Here is a 19,581-nt window from a genome sequence, read left to right on the forward strand (position 1 = left end):
GGGGAGGAAGGAGGAGTGGAGGAGTGGGGAGGAGGAAGGGTGGAGGAGTGGGTGGAGGAGGGGAGGAGGAGTGGGGAGGGAGGAGGAGGAGGAGTGGAGAGGAAGGAAGGGAGGAGAGGGGAGGAGGGAGGAGAGGGGAGGAGTGGAGAGGAAGGAGGGGAGGAGAGGGGAGGAGGGAGGAGAGGGGGAGGAGTGGCGAGGAAGGAGGGGAGGAGGGAGGAGAGGGGAGGAGAGGGGGAGGAGTGGCGAGGAAGGAGGGGAGGAGAGGGGAGGAAGGAGGGAGGGAGTCACGGTGTGCGCTGCACTTCCGGCTCCGGGAAGAGTTTGTGGAGACGGAGCCGCGGGAGGTTGGAGAGGGAGAGAGTGTGAGTGAGTGGATGGATGGGGGCAGAGTGGTGGGGGTGGGGGGGGGGGAGAGAGTGGGGGGGGGAGAGATGGGGGGGGAGAGAGAGTGGGGGGGAGAGAGAGTGGGGGGGGAGAGAGAGTGGGGGGGGGCGAGAGAGTGGGGGGGGAGAGAGTGGGCGGGGGGGGAGAGAGTTGTGGGGGGAGAGTGGGGGGGGGAAGAGAGTTGGGGGGGAGAGAGTGGGGGGGGGAGAGAGTGGGGGGGGGAGAGTGGGGGGGGAAGAGAGTTGGGGGGGGAGAGAGTGGGGGGGGAGAGAGTGGGGGGGGGGAGAGTTGGGGGGAGAGAGTTGGGGGGGAGAGAGTGGGGGGGGGAGAGTTGGGGGGGAGAGAGTGGGGGGGGGGGGGGGGGGGGAGAGTTGGAGGGGGGGGAGAGATGGCGCGGTCCAGTCCAGTCCAGTCCAGTAGCCGTCGTGGTAGCTCTGCGGGAACTGTGCATTTTTTTTAACTAGTATGATTATTTTAAGATGATCTCTAAGTGCTAACACGCTAGCACTAGCATTAAACAATGTACGACCGGGAAACGCTCGTAAAATTAAACTCGATTAAATTAAAATAGTACCAGAGGACTATTATACTCACCGATTCAACGTGGCCGATAGCGATCATCAAAGGAGCGCACGGCGGCGGCGGCAGCAGTGGGAGCGCGGGTCCGTGGGAAAGTCGGAGAAAAAACATCGAGGGAAGCGAGGGGGGATTGGGAACAGGCTGAGAACCCAAGCCCTACGTCCACCTCTGCCCAGCATACTTCTGGCCAATGTCCAGTCCCTGGAGAACAAGCTGGGTGACCTGAGGGCGAGGATCAGATTCCAGAGGGACATAAGGAACTGTAACATCCTTTGTCTGTCTGACTGAGACATGGCTGACCCCGCTGGTGCCTGACCAGGTGATCTGCCCAGACCCCGCTGGTGCCTGACCAGGTGATCTGCCCAGACCCCGCTGGTGCCTGACCAGGTGATCTGCCCAGACCCCGCTGGTGCCTGACCAGGTGATCTGCCCAGACCCTGCTGGTGCCTGACCAGGTGATCTGCCCAGACCCTGCTGGTGCTTGACCAGGTGATCTGCCCATCCAAGTCCTTCACTGTTTTCCGGGCGGACAGAACGGAAGAATCCTGGAAATCCAAGGGCGGAGGAGTCTGTTTCTTGACCAATAATAACTGGTGCAATCCTGGAAATATTAAGACGCTTTCCTGTTCCTGCTCGCCGGACCTGGACCATCTAACTATCTCATGCCGACCATTCTACCTACCCCGGGAGTTCAGCTCGGTGATCATCACAGCCGTCTATATCCCACCGCATGCGGACACCGACGTGGCACTGTCGACCCTGCACGATGTGTTGTGTCGACACCAAAATAAGAACCCTGATGCGGCTGTGCTGGTGGCTGGAGATTTCAATAGGGGAAATCTCAAAAAGGTCATGCCCAACTTCTACCAACACATCACGTGTGTCACCAGGGAGGAAAGAACTTTGGACCACTGCTACACGCCGTTCAGGAAAGGCTACAAGGCCGTTTCTCTCCCTCCTTTTGGAAAATCTGACCACGCTGCCATTTTCCTGTTGCCAGAGTATAAACAACGGATAGTACGGGAAGCGACCGTGACAAGGGACGTAAAGCGGTGGGCTGACCATTCAGAGGCCATGCTGCAAGATGCACTGGGCGATGTTGACTGGAATATGTTCCAAGCAAGTTCCAGAGACGTCAATGAGTTTGCGGAAGCGGTTACGGACTTCATTGCCACAATAGCCGATACCATCATCCTCACGGTAAGGGTCGGTATCTTTCCTAACCAAAAACCCTGGGTGGACAGGTCTATTCGCGTGGCCTTGAATGCTCGCACCGCTGCTTACAACTCTGGCCTGGCATCCGGCAACATGGACGACTACAAGGTAGAGTCCTACCGACTGTGAAGGGCAGTGAAGGAAGCAAAAAGGAGGTACCGGGACAGGATGGAGTCACAGATGGAGCAGCAGGACACCAGGCGCCTTTGGCAGGGGCTACGGACTATAACTAGCTACCGGTGCAGCCTCCCCTCAACCGGAAGTGCCGGCTCCTTCTTAGCTGATGACCTGAACTCTTTTTATGCACGGTTTAAGACGGGTAACACCCCCAGCTTGCCGTCTAAAAACAGCACTGAAGGGGCGCTGGTTAGCGAGGCTGGAAGGGGATCCACCGCCGGGGATGTGCACACATTCTCGGTGTCCGAGCATGAGGTGAGGTGGGCTCTGACGCACGTGAACACGAGGAAAGCTGGAGGCCCAGATGGTATATCTGGGCGAGTATTAAAGTCTTGTGCTACTCAGCTTGCTCCAGTGCTCCCCACAATATTCAACCTCTCCTTGGCCAAGTCCGTGGTCCCTGCATGCTTCAAAAGATCCATCATTGTTCCGGTGCCAAAGAATGCCTCTCCAGCGTGTTTAAATGACTTCCGACCGGTGGTCCCCACCTCGGTTGTCATGAAATGCTTCGAGAGGCTAATCAAGAAGCACATCTGTGCCCTCCTTCCTCGCAACATGGACCCACTACAATTCGCATACCATCCGAACAGGTCCACGGATGATGCGGTCTCCCAGGTTCTGCACACCGCTCTCTCTCATCTGGACAGCCAGGGGAGCTATGTGAGGATGCTGTTCATTGACTTTAGTTCAGCATTCAACACAATAGTCCCCAGCAGACTGGTTGAGAAGCTGCTGGAATTGGGGCTTAGCACCCCTCTGTGTGCCTGGGTCCTGGACTTTCTCACCGCCAGGCCCCAAGTGGTCAGGATGGGAGAACACACATCTAGCCAACTCACCCTGAACATAGGATCCCCCCAGCCCCCTACTGTACTCCCTGTACACACATGACTGTGGGGCCAGGTTCAGCTCAAACTCCATCATCAAGTTTGCTGATGGCACTGTGGTGGTGGGCCAAATCTCCGACAACGATGAGAAGGCCTACCGGGAGGAGGTGGCTGATTTGGCACTCTGGTGTCAGGACAATAGCCTCCTCTTGAATGTCACTAAAACTAAGCTGATTGTGGACTTTAGAAGGGCTCAACATCCAAGGACGTACACGCCACTGGAGATAAATGGGTCTACTGTGGATAGGGTGAGCAGTTTTAAATACTTGGGAGTCCGCATCACAGAGGATCTGACATGAGCAACGCACATTGCCCCACTGGTGGGTAAGGCTAAGCAGCGCCTTTACCACCTTAGACAGCTGAGGAAATTCAGAGTGTCTCTGAGGATCCTTCATTGCTTCTACTCTGGGGCTGTAGAGAGCATCCTGTCCGGCAACATTACAGTCTGGTTTGGGAACAGCTCTGCCCAGGACAGGATGGCCCTGCAGAGAGTAGTGCATTTGGCAGAACGCACCATGGGAACTACACTCGTCCCCCTGCAGGACCTATACATCAGGAGGTGCAGATCCAGAGCAAGTAAGATTATGAGGGACCCCTGCCACCCCAGTAATGGACTGTTCCAGATGCTACGATCAGGCAAACGCCTCCGCTGTCACGCTGTGTAAACGGAGAGGATGAGACGGAGTTTCTTCCCACAGGCCATCAGGACTGTCAACTTTTATAACTCCAGAGACAAAATTTTGTCTACACTATAGTAACTTTATTAACTTTATTTATATGCTGTAAATGTAATTCTTTTTTGTGCACAATCCGCAGGCATTGCCACTTTCATTTCACTGCACATCGTGTATGTGTATGTGACAAATAAACTTGACTTGACTTGAGAGTGGGGGGGGGGGGAGTGGGGTGGGGGGGGGGGAGTGGGTGGGGTGGGGTGGTGTAGGCTGGGCTGGGGTGGGTGGGTGTAGGCTGGGGGAGTGGGATGGGAGGGGGTGTGATGGAGCAGAAGAAAGGTGGGGGATGGGGAGAGAAGGTGAGAGTGGGAGTGGCGGCTGGCTGGCAGGTGGGATAGTGAGATACAGAGTAACCACTCATGAGGGGATACAGTGTGAACGTTGACCAAATGCAATGTAACCAGTAGTGAGGGGATACAGTGCCAGTGTCACCAGGGGTGGGGATAGAGTGTGATCTGCGGACACATTCGGGAGGTTGTGGGGCGTCCTGATAGAAGTATATAAAATTATGAGAGGCATAGATCGTGTAAACAGTGCAAACTCAGGGTGGAAATGTCAAAGAATCTTTGACATTAAGATATCAAAGGCATATCTTTTAGATGAAGGAGATATGTGGGTGAGAGGGGCGAAATGTAAAGGAGATGTGCGATGCAGGTTTTTTTTGCACAGGGTGGTGGGGGCCTGGAACCTGCGGCCTCTGGTGGTTTGATCACAGTGTTCAAGATTTTTTTATTTAGGAATGTGGATATGCAGGGATTGGATTTGAGAAGGATCAAGTGCAGCCTGACGAGAACAATTTAACTTGGCATCATGTTCGGTAAACACATTTGCATAGGTACATGAACAGGACTTGGCATCATGTTCAGCACAGACACGTCATGCTGTTCCTGTACCTGCAAAACATATTTGGCTAATAAAGTATGATTATGGCTGTGATCACCGTTCGGTGTTCTGTTCTTTCACAGAGCGGTCGGTGGATGTGGAACAGATAGTGCTGGTACCGTCTCGGGTGGATGTGGAGACACGGAGTGATCTTCGCCAGTAACTGGGAAAGGCTTCAGTGATGCAGCTGAAGATGGGCTGGCTGGGCATTAATCAGAATGCGCTGGCCTACTCCTTCACCACACTGGCTGCTGGCCTCATGAACAACCTCCTCAGCTTCTACTACGTCAAGCTCTTCTTAAACCACTACAAGGTTTCCGAGAGAGATTTTCAGCAGGCGCAGGTGAGTTGTACAGTTCCTGACTCCGCTGTTAAATGAGATGCAGGGAACTTCAGGTGCAGCGGATAGAGCCGCAGCCTCACAGCACCAGAGACTTGGGTTCAATCCTGACCTCGGGTGCTGTGTGTGTGTGGAGTTTGCACGTTCTACCTGTGACCACGTGGATTTATTCCGTGTGCTCTGGTTTCCACCCACATCCCAAAGACGTGCGGGTTTGTAGGTTTGTTGTGTAGGGAGTGGATGAGAAAGTGGGATAACATAGAGTTAGTATGAAAGGGCGATTAATGGCGGCACAAACTCGGTAGGCTGAAGGGCCTGTTTCCATGCTGTATCTCTAACCAGAATGATGACAAAGATTATAAATTGCTGGAGAAACTCAGCGGGTCAGGTGGCATCTGTGGAGGGAATGGACAGGTGACGTTTCTGGAAGGGACAGGTGACGTTTCGGGTCGGGACCCTTTTTACATCGCTCCAGCAATTAGAAATAAAAGGGTCCAGAGATGGTAGAAGGCTGGCAGGGGGAGTGTAGGAGGATTCTAAGGAAGGGTCCTGACTCCACGCTGACCATCGGTAGCCTATTTACACCCAGTTCTATGTTATCCCATTTTCTCATCCACTCCCTACACACTTTAACCTACAAACCTGGATGTCTTTAGGAGGTGGGAGGAAACCGGAACACTTGGAGGAAATCCATACTGTCACAGGGAGAACGTGCAAACTCCACACAGCCAGCACCTGAGGTCAGGATCAAACCTGGGTCTCTGGCGCTGTGAGCCTGGGTCTCTGGCGCTGTGGGCCTGTGGTCTCTGGCGCTGTGAGGCTGGGGTCTGGTGCTGTGAGCCTGGGTCTCTGGCGCTGTGAGCCTGGGGTCTGGCACTGAGCCTGGGGTCTGGCACTGAGCCTGGGGTCTGGCGCTGTGAGGCTGGGGTCTGGTGCTGTGAGGCTGGGGTCTGGCGCTGTGAGGCTGGGGTCTGGTGCTGTGGGCCTGGGGTCTGGTGCTGTGAGGCTTGGTCTCTGGTGCTGTGAGGCTGGGGTCTGGTGCTGTGAGGCTGGGGTCTGGTGCTGTGAGGCTGGGGTCTGGTGCTGTGAGGCTTGGTCTCTGGTGCTGTGAGGCTGGGGTCTGGCGCTGTGGGCCTGGGGTCTGGCGCTGTGAGGCTGGGGTCTGGTGCTGTGAGGCTGGGGTCTGGCGCTGTGAGGCTGGGGTCTAGCGCTGTGAGGCTGGGGTCTAGCGCTGTGAGCCTGGGTCTCTGGCGCTGTGAGGCTGGGGTCTGGTGCTGTGAGGCTGGGGTCTGGTGCTGTGAGGCTGGGGTCTGGCGCTGTGAGGCTGGGGTCTGGCGCTGTGAGGCTGGGGTCTGGTGCTGTGAGGCTGGGGTCTGGTGCTGTGAGGCTGGGGTCTAGCGCTATGAGCCTGGGTCTCTGGCGCTGTGAGGCTGGGGTCTGGTGCTGTGAGGCTGGGGTCTGGCGCTGTGGGCCTGGGTCTGGTGCTGTGAGGCTGGGGTCTGGTGCTGTGAGGCTGGGGTCTGGTGCTGTGAGGCTTGGTCTCTGGGGCTGTGAGGCTGGGGTCTGGCGCTGTGAGGCTGGGGTCTGGTGCTGTGAGGCTGGGGTCTGGCGCTGTGAGGCTGGGGTCTGGCGCTGTGAGGCTGGGTCTCTAGCGCTGTGAGGCTGCGGCTCTACCTTAAATTCTGGGGGATGAGATGTACGGCAAGAAGCAGCATAAAGTGGTTCAGAAAGACAGGAGGAAAGTGCTTGGGTTTTGTGTGGATCAGAATGTGGTTGTTCAGGCTGGGTCATTTACTTGGGCTCGATAGGGAGTGAACCTGCAGATTTTTGCATAGTGATTTGTGGTTTTAATGTGATTCTTGAGATTGTTTTTGACAGAGGAGATTAAACCTCGTGCTGTTTTGCACCTTGAGGTTGTTGTGTCTGTGTTCTGAGGTGAAAATCAGTCTGAAGAAGGGTGGCTTGTTCCATCCATCAAGTTTGACTTGATTGTATTTATGTATAATATTATCTGTTCTGTGAGGATATCATGCAGAACAAAGTTTTTCACTGTACCTCTGTGCACGTGACAATAATAAGTATAAAGCTTAAATTCCTACTGTGGTAGTTAGAAATCTAAATTAAGGTAAATAAGTAAAACACGAATAAAAAAGCTTGTATCATTGGTGATCGTGTTCTTGTGCAAAGATAGAGAATTGGAGCAGGATTAGGCCACTCGGCCTTTCACAGCCTGTTCCACCTATCCCACACTGAACACTCTGACTTCAGACTCGCTCCTCGATCATCTGTCAAGCTCACAGTTCCGAGTCATTGCAATCCCCCAGGCCGATCCCACACTGGATTTGGATAGAACCCAAAACGAAGCAACAAAGCTTTTCACTGTACCGGTTTGGGTTTAGTGATACAGCACGGAAACAGACCCACTGAGTCCACGCTGACCATGATTACCTGCACACTACTATCCTATACACTAGGGGCAATTTACAGAAGCCAATTAACCTCCAAACCCACATGTTTTTAGAGTGTGGGAGGATACCGGGGCAAACCCTTGCGGTCACAGGGAGAATGTGCAAACTCCACACAGACGGGACCTGAGGTTGGGATTGGTGCACGTGACTAATAAACCTGCCGCGGTGATGATGACTGACTGCCACCTTGTCTCTACAGGTGGTCTTCATGCTGTGGAACGCCTTCAACGATCCGCTCTTTGGCTACTTGCAGGACAACTCCCGGCTGCCGTGCTGCTCCCAGCGCCGCCTCTCCATCCTGTACGGCGCCCCGTTGTACGCCGCCACCTTCCTGCTGCCGTGGTTCCCCTGGCGGGCGTACACGGAGGGTGACTGGCTGTGCGGGCTGCACCTGCTGGTGTCTCTGTGTGCCTTTGACGGGATGCTCACCTTCGTGCTCCTGGCCCAGTGTGCGCTCTTCGCCGAGATCTCCGGCCGGCACGAGAGCCGGCTCCAGCTCATCAAATACAACCAGGTGGCCTCCATTGTTGGCTCCTCCAGTGTCCTCTTCTGCGGCCTCCTCTCCAACAACATGGAGAACATCCCCCACTTCCAGCTGGTCGTCATCTCTGTGGCCGTGCTGGCCCTTGCCTGCATGATCTACACCGGGCGGCACTGCGTCAGTCAGTACGAGCAGGGCCAGAAGTCAGCCAGGGACATGGTGGACAACACCTCCAACCTCTCCTGGTCCTCCATCTTCCACCTCACCAAACAGATTGTCAGCCAGAGGGACTTCCTCCTCTTCGTCCTCATGAACTTCTGCCAGGTCTTCCACCTAGCCTTCCTCAACAACTTCATGATGATTTTCGCCGACCAGCTCATCCCCCGCAATCTGCTGCCGACCGTGGTGAAGAGCATCATGTACGGAGCTGGCTTCATCTGTCCTCAGGTCAGCCATCCTGTCGCAAATCTTCACAACTCCCGTTCCTCAATCCCGGTCCCCCCCCCATCCCCCCCCCCCCCCCCCATCTGATCCCGTGTCTCCCCCCCCATCCGGGGCCCCCCCTATCCAGTTCCCGTCCCCCAGCCTATGTCTCCCCTCCCCCATCCGGTCTCCCCCCCCCCCGTCTCTAGTCCGAAGCCCTGAAACGTCGCCTATCCATGTTCTCCAGAGATGCCGCCTGACCCGCTGAGTTCCTCCAGCGCTTTCTGTTATTTTTGTAAACCAGCACTTGCAGTTCCCAGTATCTCCATTGAACGTGTTCTCTTCTCTTCCCAGCTCTTGGTTCTTGGCAGCCAGTCACTGTTGAAGAAGTATGGTTATTACAAAATCATCCTCTCTGTCTTCTATCTGGAGTTGGGCAGTGCTGTAGTCATGCTGATTTTGGGTCCAACTCATTACTGCCTGTTGTCTTTCTTCCTCATTGGGAACATGTAAGTGTTACGTCTCTCCAGTGTTCAGTGGTGCTTCTAATGTCACACGTGCCAAGTGCAAATGCACAGTGAAACTCTTTACTTACAAACAGTTCAGTAGAGTATTGCTACAGCATTACTCCCCGATCCCAAGCGCATCCCCAATTAGCAAGTGAATAAAAATAGTCTGTTGATCCCGCACGCCATGTTTTGGCACCATTTTCAATGCTCTAGTTGTTATGAGCGGCTCCCGGCCCAGACAAGCCCCAGGCTGCTGTGGGGCCTCCAGCCATTGCCTTCCTTGGACGAGCGGGTTGAACTGTGAACCGACGTCCCTCTCCTCGCCCGTCCACCTTTGTTCCCTGGGGGTGCCTCCCGCAGCCGACCTCGAGGGCTCGGTAGGCCAGACTCGGGTGCCCTCCGTCAACATCACCGGCTCCATCCTCCCAGTCTCTTGTCTTCAGGGTCGAGCAGGGGCCGGCTCGGCGGCTCCCCCTGCAGGGGGGAGGGGGCAGGCTCGGTGGTTCCCCTTACAGGGGGGGGGGGCGGGCTCAGTGGCTCCCCCTACAGGGGGGTAGGTTCGTCGGCTCCCCCTACAAGGGGGAGGGGGCAGGTTCGTCGGCTCCCCCTACAGGGGGGAGGGGGCAGGCTCAGCGGCTCCCCCTACAGGGGGAGGGATGGGCTCAGTGGCTCCCCCTACAGGGGGATGGGTGGGCTCGGTGGCTCCCCCAACAGGAGGGAGGGGGTGGGCAAGGGCGACCTCCTCCTGGAGACCATGGCCATCTGGGAGCTTCAGTCATGCACGGCCCTCCAGCAGCTTCCCCTCATTGTAGTGACGTGATCGTATCAAATCACTAAGCACTGGAAGAACTCAGCAGGTCAGGTAGCATCTGTGGAGGGAATGGACAGATGAAAGATTAAAGATGCATGGATCTTTTGGACCAGAGGGCACAGCCTCTGAATCGATGGACCATCCTTTTAGAATGGAGATGAGGAGGGATTTCTATAACCAGAAGGTGGTGAATCTGTCGAATTGATTGCCCCAGCGAGCTGTGGAGGCCAAGTCATTGGATATTTTTAAAGCAGAGATTAACAGATCAGTAAGGGTGTCATAAATTACATGGAGAAAGCAGGAGAATAGGGCTGGGAGAGAAAGATAGATCAGCCATGATTGAATGGTGGAACAGGCTAGATAGGCTGAATGGCCTAGTTCTGCGCCTATGTCTTATGGACACTTGGGTCTGAATCTGACAGCCTTCCTGCTTTGACCTAGAAAGATCCGACCCAGTTTGTCGCCTATCCATGTTCTGCAATTGCTGCCTGGCCCGCTGAGTTACTCCAGCACTGTGTGTCTACCTTCCTGCTCTGAGTGCCGTGAGTGGCTTTTGTTGACGTGAATCTTCTGATCCTTGTCCTTGTTGCCTCTCAGGGTGATGGTATCGGCCACGTTCAGCCTCTTTAACCTACCTCTGGCCGATATTATTGACGTCGACCTTCAGAAATATAAACGCAGGTACGTCATAGAGAGAAATACAGCAAGGAAACACGTCCTTCAGCCCACTGAGTCCATGCTGACCATCGAGCAACTATTTCCACTCGTCCTACGCTAATCTTATCCAACTTTATTCTCTTCATTTTGTCATCAACTCACCTGCATACTTGGAGCAAGGAGGGTCCAAACCTAAAACGTCACCTCTCCATGTCCTCCACTGATGCTGTCAGTCCCATTGAGTCACTCCAGCACTTTGTGTCTTTTTTTTGTAAACCAGTGTCTGCAGTTCTTTGTGACTCCATGCCAGTTCTATGTTATCCCACTGTCTCATCCACTCCCTACACACTAAGGACATTTTACAATTAAATTACAAACTTGCGCTGGAGTTGCTGCCTTGCAACGTCACAGACCCGGGTTTGATCCTACGGGTGCCATCTCTGCAAAGTTTGTACGTTCTCCCTGTGACCACGTGGGTTTTCTCCAGATGCTCCAGTTTCCTCCCACACTCCAAAGACGGACAGGTTTGTAGGTGAATTGGCTTCGGTAAATTGTAAATTGTCCCTACGGTGAATTAGCTTCGGTAAAATCGTAAATTGTCCCTAGTGTTAGTGTACGGGGATTGCTGGTCGGCGCGGACTCGGTGGGACAAAAGGCCAGTTTCCGCACTGTATCTCCAGAGTCCAAGGATTCAATGAAGGAGTAGACTCGATGGACTGAATGGCCTAAATCTGCTCCTGTGTTTGGTTTTATGAAAGGCATGTGGAAGTTGCTATAGAAATGCAAGCTCTATGTACATCAGTAGATGATGGCAAGTTAATTGAATGGGTTGTGTTGACTCTGCCAGCTTCCCGCTGTCCTCCATGGTGTTCGGAACCAACGCCCTGTTTACAAAGCCGGCCCAGTCTCTGGCACCCATGCTGGTTGTGTCCATACTTAATCAGTTTGACTACGAGAGACTGAAGGACATCTCTACACTGACTGACCAAAGGTAAGAACACATCAGGGCAACAGAATCGGTCGCCAGTGTTATTACTGCAAGCAAACACTAACAATGGTAGAAATGATCTCCACTTCACACTGACTCAGGAAGGCAGCCAACATCATCAAAGACTTGTCCCACCCCGCTCATTCCTTCTTCTCCCCACTCCCATCTGGCAGAAGGTACAAAATCTTGAAATGTGTATCACCAGACGCAGGAACAGCTTCTTCCCCTCTGTTAGCAGGCTTATGAACGGTCCTCCTATAAGCCAGGCTACTGTCTGATTCACCTCTACCCCATTGCGGACATTGGACTTTGTCTGTGGAACTGATGCGCTACAATGCTGACAACTATATTCTGCACTCTGTATCTTTCCCTTTGCTCTTCCCATTGTACTTGAGTTTGACTTGATTGTATTTAAGCATTGTACTTGATTGGATAGCGTGCCAGACAATTTTTTTCATTGTACATCAGTACACATGATAATAAAACATCCCTCAACCTGGTCAGCCAGTCAGGCTGCTTATGTGGAGCAAAAATTAGAATGAATGTTTTAGATATTCTGGGCCCCATCTAAGGGAAGTTAAAATGATTTATCTTCGACATTCCACCCTGGGAAAAAGGTTCTGACTGTCTACCCTATCTGTGCCTCCCATACTTTTATATACTTCTATCAGGGCTCCCTGCAACCTCCAGTATTCTAGAGAAAAAAATCAAGTTTGTCCAACCTCTCCCCGTAGCTAATATCCTCTAATCCAGGTAGCGTTCCAGTAAACCTCCTCTGCACCCTCTCCAAAACCTCCACATCCTTCCTGCCATGGTGCGATCACAACTGCACACAAAACTCAATTGGGCGGCACGGTGGCGTAACGGTAGAGCCACTGCCTTACAGCGCCAGAGGCCCGGGTTCGATCCTGACTACGGTGCTTGTCAAGTCAAGTCAAGTCAAGTATATTTGTCACATACACATACATGATGTGCAGTGAAATGAAAGTGGCAATGCCTGCGGATTGTGCACAAAAAAGAATTACAGTTACAGCCTATAAATAAAGTTAATAAAGTTACTATAGTGTAGACAAAATTTAGTCTCTGGAGTTATAAAAGTTGACAGTCCTGATGGCCAGTGAGAAGAAACTCCGTCTCATCCTCTCCGTTTTCACAGCATGGCTGTGGAGGCGTTTGCCTGACTAGCATCTGGAACAGTCCGTTACTGGGGTGGCAGGGGTCCCTCATAATCTTACTTGCTCTGGATCTGCACCTCCTGATGTATAGGTCCTGCAGGGGGCGAGTGTAGTTCCCATGGTGCGTTCTGCCGAATGCACTACTCTCTGCAGGGCCATCCTGTCCTGGGCAGAGCTGTTCCCAAACCAGACTGTAATGTTGCCGGACAGGATGCTCTCTACAGCCCCAGAGTAGAAGCAATGAAGGATCCTCAGAGACACTCTGAATTTCCTCAGCTGTCTAAGGTGGTAAACGCGCTGCTTTGCCTTACCCACCAGTGCGGCAATGTGCGTTGCCCATGTCAGATCCTCTGTGCTGTGGACTCCCAAGTATTTAAAACTGCTCACCCTATCCACAATAGACCTATTTATCTCCAGTGGCGTGTACGTCCTTGGATGTTTAGCCCTTCTAAAGTCCACAATCAGCTCCTTAGTTTTAGTGACATTCAAATGGAGGCTATTGTCCTGACACCAGAGTGCCAAATCAACCACCTCCTCCCGGTAGGCCTTCTCATCGTTGTCGGAGATCCGGCCCACCACCACAGTGTCATCAGCAAACTTGATGATGGAGTTTGAGCTGAACCTGGCCCCACATAGTTTGTACATTCTCCATTGACCTGCATGGGTTTTCTTGGAGATCTTCGGGTTTCCTCCCTTATACCAAAGATGTACAGGTTGGGAGATTAATTGGTATAAATGTAAATTGTCCCTAGTATGTGTAGGATAGTGTTAGTGTGTGTAGGCCAGTGTGGCTTGGTGGGCCAAAGGTGCTGTATCTCTAAACTAAACTAAATTAAACTCCAAAGGCGGCCATACCAGAGACCTCGTACTCGGTAGGCCAAAGATCCTGTTTCCATGTTGTATATCAAATCTAAATTAACCTACAAAACTATTTGTTTGCTGTTGGCCATGTTTTTAATTGGTTTGGCCCCAACTTCTCCCTTTGCCAAACATTTTAACGCCGCTTCCCATTCCCATACTGACCTTTTTGTCCTGGGCCTCCTCCACTGACATCCGTCCCTCCCCTGCCCTGGTCATCCTGCTAGATTCACTGTTCGTATCCCTTCGTTATCACCTCTTCCACAGCCAACAATGGACCATTGTGGGCTCCACCTTTCCTTGGTCATTGGTGACGGCTCTGATTTGTTCTGAACCTTTCCATCCCTTTAGTTTCCCTCTCCTCTGACTCTCAGTCTGAAGAAGGGTCTCAATCCAAAACGTCACCAATTCCTTCTCTCCGGAGATGCTGTCTCGCTGAGTGACTCCAGCATTTTGTGGCTGTCTTCCTATGCTTTGCTCCCTGGAACATTTAGCTCTGCAGAAGTAGAGGTTGCTGGTGTGCTCTTTGAGAAGATAACTGTCCCGTTTGTTTCTTCCTAGCGGTGGCCTGGCGGATCTTCACCGCGTCATGTTTGGGCTCGTCTGCCTGACCCCAATCTGCATCACGCTCCTGCAGATCCTCGCCTGGACTCCTTTCTCTATCCGGGAGAGCCACACCGAAGTGCCCAAGTACCTCGACTCCTAAAAACCACCCAGCCTGGATGGGAAGATCCCGTCTCCCTCAAGCTGGGGTCCTGGGGTTCATTATTGTAGCGGTGATAGAGCGGATGAGGTGGGGATATTTTAAATTTGGTTTTCTTTCTTGAGACTTGGGGATCGCGATACTCCCCGTCCGTTGTCTCTGGCAATGCGGTGTCTTCGGTGAAGCCACTTTGTGCGTTGGTGATACGAGGAACTGCAGGTGCTCGAATCTTGATCAAAGAGCAAAGTCTGGAGGAACTCAGTGGGCGGGGCAGCATTGGTGGAGGGAGCGGACAGGCGACGGTTCGGGTCGGGACCTTGAACGAACTGGTTGTTGGGAGGAGAGGTCCAGGGTTTTGAAGCGATGACAATGGTGGAAGAGGGATAAATGGGCCCCGTGCGGAGGATGTGATGGTGTGGCAGTGGATGGAAAGGCTGTGTCGCAGTCGTGGATGATGCGGGTGGTGACTGCACTGCGGATCATGCGAGGATCTTTGTCCTGGATAATATTCTCTGTTGCTCTCCATACGCCAGACCTAGGCACATATCTTTGGATCAGTCCGTGTACTGAGTACAAAGAAGAGTCAAGTCATGACTATTTTTAATTGTCAAATATACTGACAACGGAACAATGAAATTCTTACTTGCAGCAGCTTATCAGGTTTCTAAACACAACACACATAAGTAATATATAATAAACAAAAATTCAATAAATTAATAACCATAAAACTAGTGCCAAAACTACCCCAAAAGTCTTTAGTGCAACCAAAGACAGTCCATAGAAGTTCATAGTTGTGGTTAGTGTTCTGCAGGTATTTATTCACAAGATGCTGGAGTAACTCAGCAGGTCAGGCAGCATCTCAGGAGAGAAGGAATGGGTGACGATTCGGGTCGAGATCCTTATGTCTCGACCCGAAATGTCACCCATTCCTTCTCTCCTGAGATGCTGCCCGACCTGCTGAGTTACTCCAGCATTTTGTGAATAAATACCTTAGATTTGTACCAGCATCTGCAGTTATTTTCTTACACTTAGTGTTCTGCAGTGTTCAAGAGCCTGATGGTTGTTGGGAAGAAGCTGTTCTTGGTTTTCAGGCTCCTGTTCCTTCCTCCCGATGGTAGGAGTGAAATGAGAGCATGGCCAAGATGCTGCTGGCTGCCTTATTAAGCCAGCGACTCCTGTGGATCGTTTCGATGGCGGGGAGGTCAGTACCTGTGAAAGACCAGGCAGTGTTCACCTGTTTTTGCAGTCTTCTTCATTCCTAGCCACCCCAACCAGGCACCTGTAGAAGTTCAAGAGTATCCATCGACATACAGACTCTCCTCAAGCTTCTAAGGAAGTAGAGGCGTTGATGGGTTTTCTTCATGAATGCATCATTGTGCTGGGTCCAGGGCAGAACTTCAGAGATATGTCCAACCGGGAAATTGAAATTGTTGACTGTGTCCACCACCATCCCGTCAGTGAAGACAGGTTTGTGGATCCTTTTCGTTCCTCCTCCAAAGTCCACAATCAGTTCCTTGGTTTTACTGATGTGAAGAGCAAGGTGGTTGTTCTGGCACCAGCAAGGTGGTTCTTCTGTTGTTTGGTCAATCGATCGATCTCCCTCCTGTACTCTGACTCTTCCTCAACTGTAATTCGTCCAAAAACGGTGCTGTTGTTGGCAGTTGTGGCAGTTGTAACTGTGTGCGGCTACACCATCATGAATGTAGGGTGAGGAGAGCAGGGGCTCAGCAGGCAGCCTTGAGATGCTCCTGTGCTGATGGTTATTGAGGAGGAAGTGTTGCTGCCAACTCGTACTGATTGATGAGGAAATTGAGGATCAAAAAAACATGCCATACTGTGGTAACATTTTGCAAACAACACCTCACCCAGGCATACTTCCCTGAATTGGTCAGTGTATTGAGTACAGGCAAGAGTCGAGAGTGTTTAATTGTCAAATGTACTGACAACAGAACAATTACATTCTTACTAGCAGCAGCATGGTGCCAAAACATGGCGTCTCTAGCATGTGGGCTCAGTGGACTATTTCTGTGCACTTGCTAATCGGGGATGTGCTTAGCTATGCCAATACTCAACTGAACTGTTTGTAAGGAAAGAATTTCAGTGTGCATTTGCACTTCACGCATGTGACGATAAAAGAACCATTGATAACAGGTATGTAAATACAATACACATAGGTAATAAACAAATTAATTACCACAAAACTCGTGCAAAAAAAAAACAAAGTCCTTAATGCAAGCAAAGACAGTCCATCGAAGTTCATAGTTAAGGTTAGTGTTGTGCAGTGTTCAGTGTTGGGAAGAAGCTGTTCTTGAACCCTGTGGTCAGGGTTTTTGGGCTCCTGTACCTTCTTGCTGATGATAGGAGTGAGATGAATGCGTGGCCAGAGTGGGGTGGGTCTTTGATGATACTGGCCGCCTTTTTGAGCCACAGTTACGCGATTCTTCCATTATCACTGGGGGCCAAACAAACGTCCCACCTGCTGGGTGTGTGAAAATGACGGATTTCTGATGTGGAAAACATGAATTATTTTACAAAGGATGGGGCGGAGATTATGGTGAGCGAGAGATGGAATGTGAGCACAACACCTGAGGGCAGGGCTGAGGCCCAAGGTTGTGGTGTCTCTCCGCTGCTTTCTTTGTGACCGTATCTCCATGGCAACAAACACAAATCCCCCGATGAATTGGGAAATAATATTTATTTTTCTAAGATACAGCGCAGAAACAGGCCCTTCGGCCCACCAGGACACTGCCTACCAGCAATCACCCTATATATTAGCACAATCCTACACACTAGGGACTATTTACCAAAATCAATCAACCTACAAACCTGCACGTCTTTGGAGTGTGGGAGAAAACCGGAGCACCTGGAGAAAATAGGGAGAACGTGTAACACCCAGCGGTCACAGGGAGAAGTGTAAACTCCATACAGACAGCAACCGTAGTTTGGATCGAACCCGGGTCTCTGGTGCTGTAAGACAGCAGCTCTACCGCTGCACCTCTGTGCCACCTTACATTGTTGAATGTCCTGTGGGGGTTGCCTGAGTCTGACCTGCCAATTAGGCTGTGAGAGAACTGACCGCATTGGCCACAACTGGGTCCAATCTTCCTTTAGCTTTGTGCCAAAACTTCCACTCTGGGGTCTGAGGAGGGGTGTCTTCACTCATTCGCATCTCACTCTCCACTGAACTAAATAGTAACAGGGTCAAAGATAGACACAAAGTGCTGGAGTAACCCGAAGAAGTCTGAAGAAGGATCCTCACCTGAAACATTTTCTCCAGAGATGTCTGACCCACTCAATGACTAATCCAGCACTTTGTGTCTATCTTTGGTATAAACCGGCATCTGCAGTTCCTTCTGATCACAGCATCAGGGTTATACTACCAAATGCAACATTTACAGTGAAATACTGCAACTGCTTCATTCCAATGTTGCAAAAGTGTGAGCCTTCCAGCTGAAGAAGAGAAGTGAACCGACTTTGCTACAAAGAAACACTATCTGTGGTATATTTGCATGAGAACATAGAACAAATTACGACAAGGGAGAAGGCAGGAGAATGGGGTTGAGAGGGAAAGATAGATCAGCCATGATTAAATGGCAGAAAGCCTCGATGGACCGAATGGCCTAATTCTGCTCCTATAACTAATGAACAGCTCAGGAACAGGCCCTTTGGCCCTCAATGTCTGTGCCAAACATGATGCCACGTTAAACTATTCTCCTCTGCCATATCCCTCCATTCCCTTCATATCTAAAAGCCTCTTAAACACCACTATCCCGTCTACCTCCACCACCACTCCTAGCAGCATGTTCCAGGCACCCACCACTCTCTGACAAAAACACTTGCACATTTCTTTTAAACTTTAGACAGAAGGAACTGCAGATGCTGGTTTACAAAAACAAAATAACACAGCCGGTCAGGCATCATCTCTGGAGGACATGAATAGGCAATGCTATGGGTGTGAAGAAGGGTTCTGACCCGAAACATCACCTATCCTTGTTCTTCAGAGAAGCTGCCTGACCTGCTGAGTTACTCTGGCACTTTGTGTCCTTTAAACTTTGTTCCTCTCACCTTAACACAGTGCCTTCTAGTCATTGCCATTACAAAGAACAGTGCCTCTTTCATCCTAGTGTTTGTGTGGCAGTGACGAATGTTGGAAATCCTGTCATGTGACAACAGAGTAAGCTGCTGGGAACAGCAAAGACGCATAACCCAATCCTCAGATGCAGCAGTGTTGGTTGGGACCTTTGGGGAAGTCACCAGTACTCTTTACAATAACTTAACTGCTTTCTGTACAATACAATATAATATATTTTTATTGTCATTGTACAGGGGTACAATGAGATTGGGAATACGCCTTCCATACGACGCAATAAATTAATTAGTTAATCAGTATAAATTTAGACAACCCAGTGAAACAAAATTAGAAACAGTTTTAAAACAGAATAAAGTTCAAGTAGGTCTGTGCCAGTTTGCTGTGCGATGTAACCATCCGGCTCAACAGGACCGGTACATAGCAGCTATAGCCCTGGGGATGAAGCTGTTCCTGAGTCTGGAGGTGCGGGCGTAGAAGGCCTTGTATTGTCTGCCCGATGGTAGAATTATTTCAAACAGATTATTGCAGGGGTGTGAGGAGTCTTTGTGAATGCTGGTGGCTTTTCTGAGGCATCGTGTGTTGTAGATGCCCTCCAAGGCTGGTAGCTGTGTTCCGATGGTCTTCTGAGCTCTATGGACTACCCGCTAAAGAGCTCTCCTCTCTGCCTCCTGCCTCCACACAGGGATGCCATGCGTTAGGATGCTCTCTATGGTGCAGCGGTAGAAGGTCGTCAGCAGCTGTTGTGGCAGACCAGACTTTTTCAGTGTTCTCAGGTAGAACAGTCGTTGCCGTGCCTTCTTGACCAGCGCAGCGGTGTTAGTGGACCATGTGAGGTCCTCCGAAATGTGAGTGCCCAGAAACTTGAAGCTGGACACTCTCCACATTGTCCCCGTTGATAAAGATTGGAGCGTATTCCCCGTTGTGTGACCTATGGAAGTTGATGATCAGCTCCTTGGTCTTGCAGGTGTTTAGGGACAGGTTGTTATCTGAGCACCAGATTTAGTGAATTAGTAATTTAGAGTAAATGCCAGGAATTAAACATCATAGTCTTTAAAAAACAAAATCAGAATTTTCAATGCAATAAAAACACATTCCTTCTGACCTTGGCATCTGGATGTCTTTATTTGTTATAAACAAGAAAGTAAACTTATCTTGTCCTCCGACTTTAAGTTGGGTGTCGGGTGTTGTCTATGTGAAGTTTGCATGTTCGTCCTGTGACT

At 51.2% G+C, this 19,581-nt stretch overlaps 1 protein-coding gene across 1 annotated transcript; it reads left to right on the plus strand.

Moving 5' to 3' along the window:
- The first annotated feature begins 316 nt into the window (after positions 1-316).
- Positions 317-15,099, plus strand: mfsd13al (major facilitator superfamily domain containing 13a-like). Its single transcript, XM_078418076.1, has 7 exons — positions 317-365; positions 4,942-5,201; positions 7,866-8,594; positions 8,925-9,079; positions 10,488-10,571; positions 11,395-11,538; positions 14,130-15,099. Exons 2-7 carry the CDS (start codon positions 5,040-5,042, stop codon positions 14,272-14,274), a joined length of 1,419 nt encoding a protein of 472 aa, XP_078274202.1. The 5' UTR covers positions 317-365; positions 4,942-5,039; the 3' UTR covers positions 14,275-15,099.
- Positions 15,100-19,581: the final 4,482 nt, after the last annotated feature.

The sequence above is a fragment of the Rhinoraja longicauda genome, chromosome 21 (assembly GCF_053455715.1).
Source record: "Rhinoraja longicauda isolate Sanriku21f chromosome 21, sRhiLon1.1, whole genome shotgun sequence".
Classification (NCBI taxonomy): domain Eukaryota; kingdom Metazoa; phylum Chordata; class Chondrichthyes; order Rajiformes; family Arhynchobatidae; genus Rhinoraja; species Rhinoraja longicauda.

Coding starts and splice junctions, on each gene's coding strand:
- mfsd13al (XM_078418076.1), top strand. CDS start 5,040: ATGCAGCTGAAGATGGGCTGGCTGGGCATTAATCAGAATGCGCTGGCC. Junction 5,202..7,865: donor GAGATTTTCAGCAGGCGCAG/GTGAGTTGTACA, acceptor TTGTCTCTACAG/GTGGTCTTCATGCTGTGGAA. Junction 8,595..8,924: donor CTGGCTTCATCTGTCCTCAG/GTCAGCCATCCT, acceptor TTCTCTTCCCAG/CTCTTGGTTCTTGGCAGCCA.